At 37.5% G+C, this 1,790-nt stretch overlaps 1 protein-coding gene across 1 annotated transcript; it reads right to left on the minus strand.

Moving 5' to 3' along the window:
- Positions 1 to 1,305: 1,305 nt before the first annotated feature.
- On the minus strand, positions 1,306 to 1,491 carry LOTGIDRAFT_145969 (hypothetical protein; the record flags this gene model as incomplete). The annotated part of the gene is made up of 1 exon (XM_009063421.1): positions 1,306 to 1,491. A coding segment is annotated over one exon (186 nt), but the record flags the coding sequence as incomplete, so codon positions are not given.
- Between the last annotated feature and the right edge of the window lie 299 nt (positions 1,492 to 1,790).

A 1,790-nucleotide genomic window follows, 5' to 3' on the forward strand; every position in this document is an offset into this window, starting at 1 on the left:
TTCCCTCCTGAAGACACGTTCAATGATAGGTAATCATCGTTCTATAGTACATTACTGATCACCTCTGATTAAGAGTAAACGAGATTCTCTATACACTCTTGAGGCAGACGTAGATACAAATGAAAAGATAGAAAAGGAAGCCTTAGTCTGCACCGGGTGGATTGGGCGCTAATTTGACCCCAGGGACTTGGAAAACACATGAAACCTAATTTAAACTGTCTAGGATCTTTGGCATATATACCCATGTATAGGGAGCATAACCCATGTATAGGAGGCATCACTCGTGTATAGGGGGCATCAATCTCTTGTATACAGGTCATAATAAAAATAATAATGACGATATTTATATTGCGCAGCAATTAAATCCTCGTGGAATTTCTCAAGGCGCACTCCAGTGACCCCATTGGTGAGTTAATGATAGTAACTAAACAACCAAGTTTTCACTTTACATTTAAATGCAGACACAGATTCACATTGTCGAATTGATTTTGGTAATTTATTCCAAATTACTGATGCACTGTATTGAAACGTTCTGGAGCCAATTTTTGTCAGGTTGTATGAAGGAACCTCAAGTAATATTTTGCCTTCAGATATTAATGAACGTTTAGGCTTGTATAATGAGAGTAGATTTTGAAGATAGCATGGGGAAGTTTTGTTGACGGTCTTATACGTCAGCGATAAAATTTTGAAATTGATCCTTTCACGAACACGAAGCCAGTGTAGATCATTTAAAACAGGAGTAATGTGTGATCTTGATTTGGTTTTAGTAACAATTCGGGCGGCCCGATTTTGGATCATCTGTAGCTTAGAAATCTGTTCTTCTGTAATACCAGTAAGTACTGCATTGCAGTAGTCAATTCTGGATAGCACAAATGATCGAGCTAAGCAAACAGCAGCATCTTGTGTTATGAGATGACGAATTGACCTGATCATTCGCAGATGGAAGTGGCAAATCTTACAAATGTTATTGATGTGGTCATTGAAACTGTGACCTGAATCAATCAGTACACCTAGGTTTTTTACAACTGTCGATACAGGAATATTTGAACTACCCATCCTGAGAGTCTTTAAGTTGCAGACATCTAGTTTCTGGGCAGGACCCAGAAGTTCGGTTTTATCGTCATTCAACTTCAACGTATTGGCTGACATCCAATTTTTAATGTTACTCAGACAACGCTCCAAATTACAGATTGTAAGTTGTTGACTCGTAGGATTCAGACTAAAACTGTCAATTACTTGGGTATCATCGGCATAGAAATGGTGCTGTAGGTTATGCTGTTTTATAAGGTTGCCCAAAGATTTGGTATACATAGTGAATATTATGGGTCCTAAAACTGATCCTTTGGGTACACCACAGGATAATTGCTGGTGTTTTGACGAAGCGTTGTTAATCTCAACATATTGAAAGCGATCAGTAAGATATGACGAAAACCATTTCAGAGTTGATCCGGTTAGTCCATAATCGTCATCACTCTGGTGCTTAGAGGTCATCACTCTGGCATAAAGACATCACTCTAGTTTTTAACCCTGGGAGACCCAGACATAGAAATACTTGAGGAAAAAATTCTTTGGGTTTTGTTATGTCTCATTTGTAATGTTTTGTAACCACAATGAACAAAAAAATCTGAATTTTGACCAAACTAAAAAAAATTTGCAACGTTGCAAATATGCAACATTGGGTCGAAAGGGTCGCAAACTTATGAAATCCTATACGTTAATTGAATGCGATTTAAATGACAATAAAGACGTAGTTTGATTGTAAATGGTAGATGTGACTTTCTCAAACCTAA

Source organism: Lottia gigantea, assembly GCF_000327385.1.
Source record: "Lottia gigantea unplaced genomic scaffold LOTGIsca_571, whole genome shotgun sequence".
NCBI classification, from domain to species: domain Eukaryota; kingdom Metazoa; phylum Mollusca; class Gastropoda; family Lottiidae; genus Lottia; species Lottia gigantea.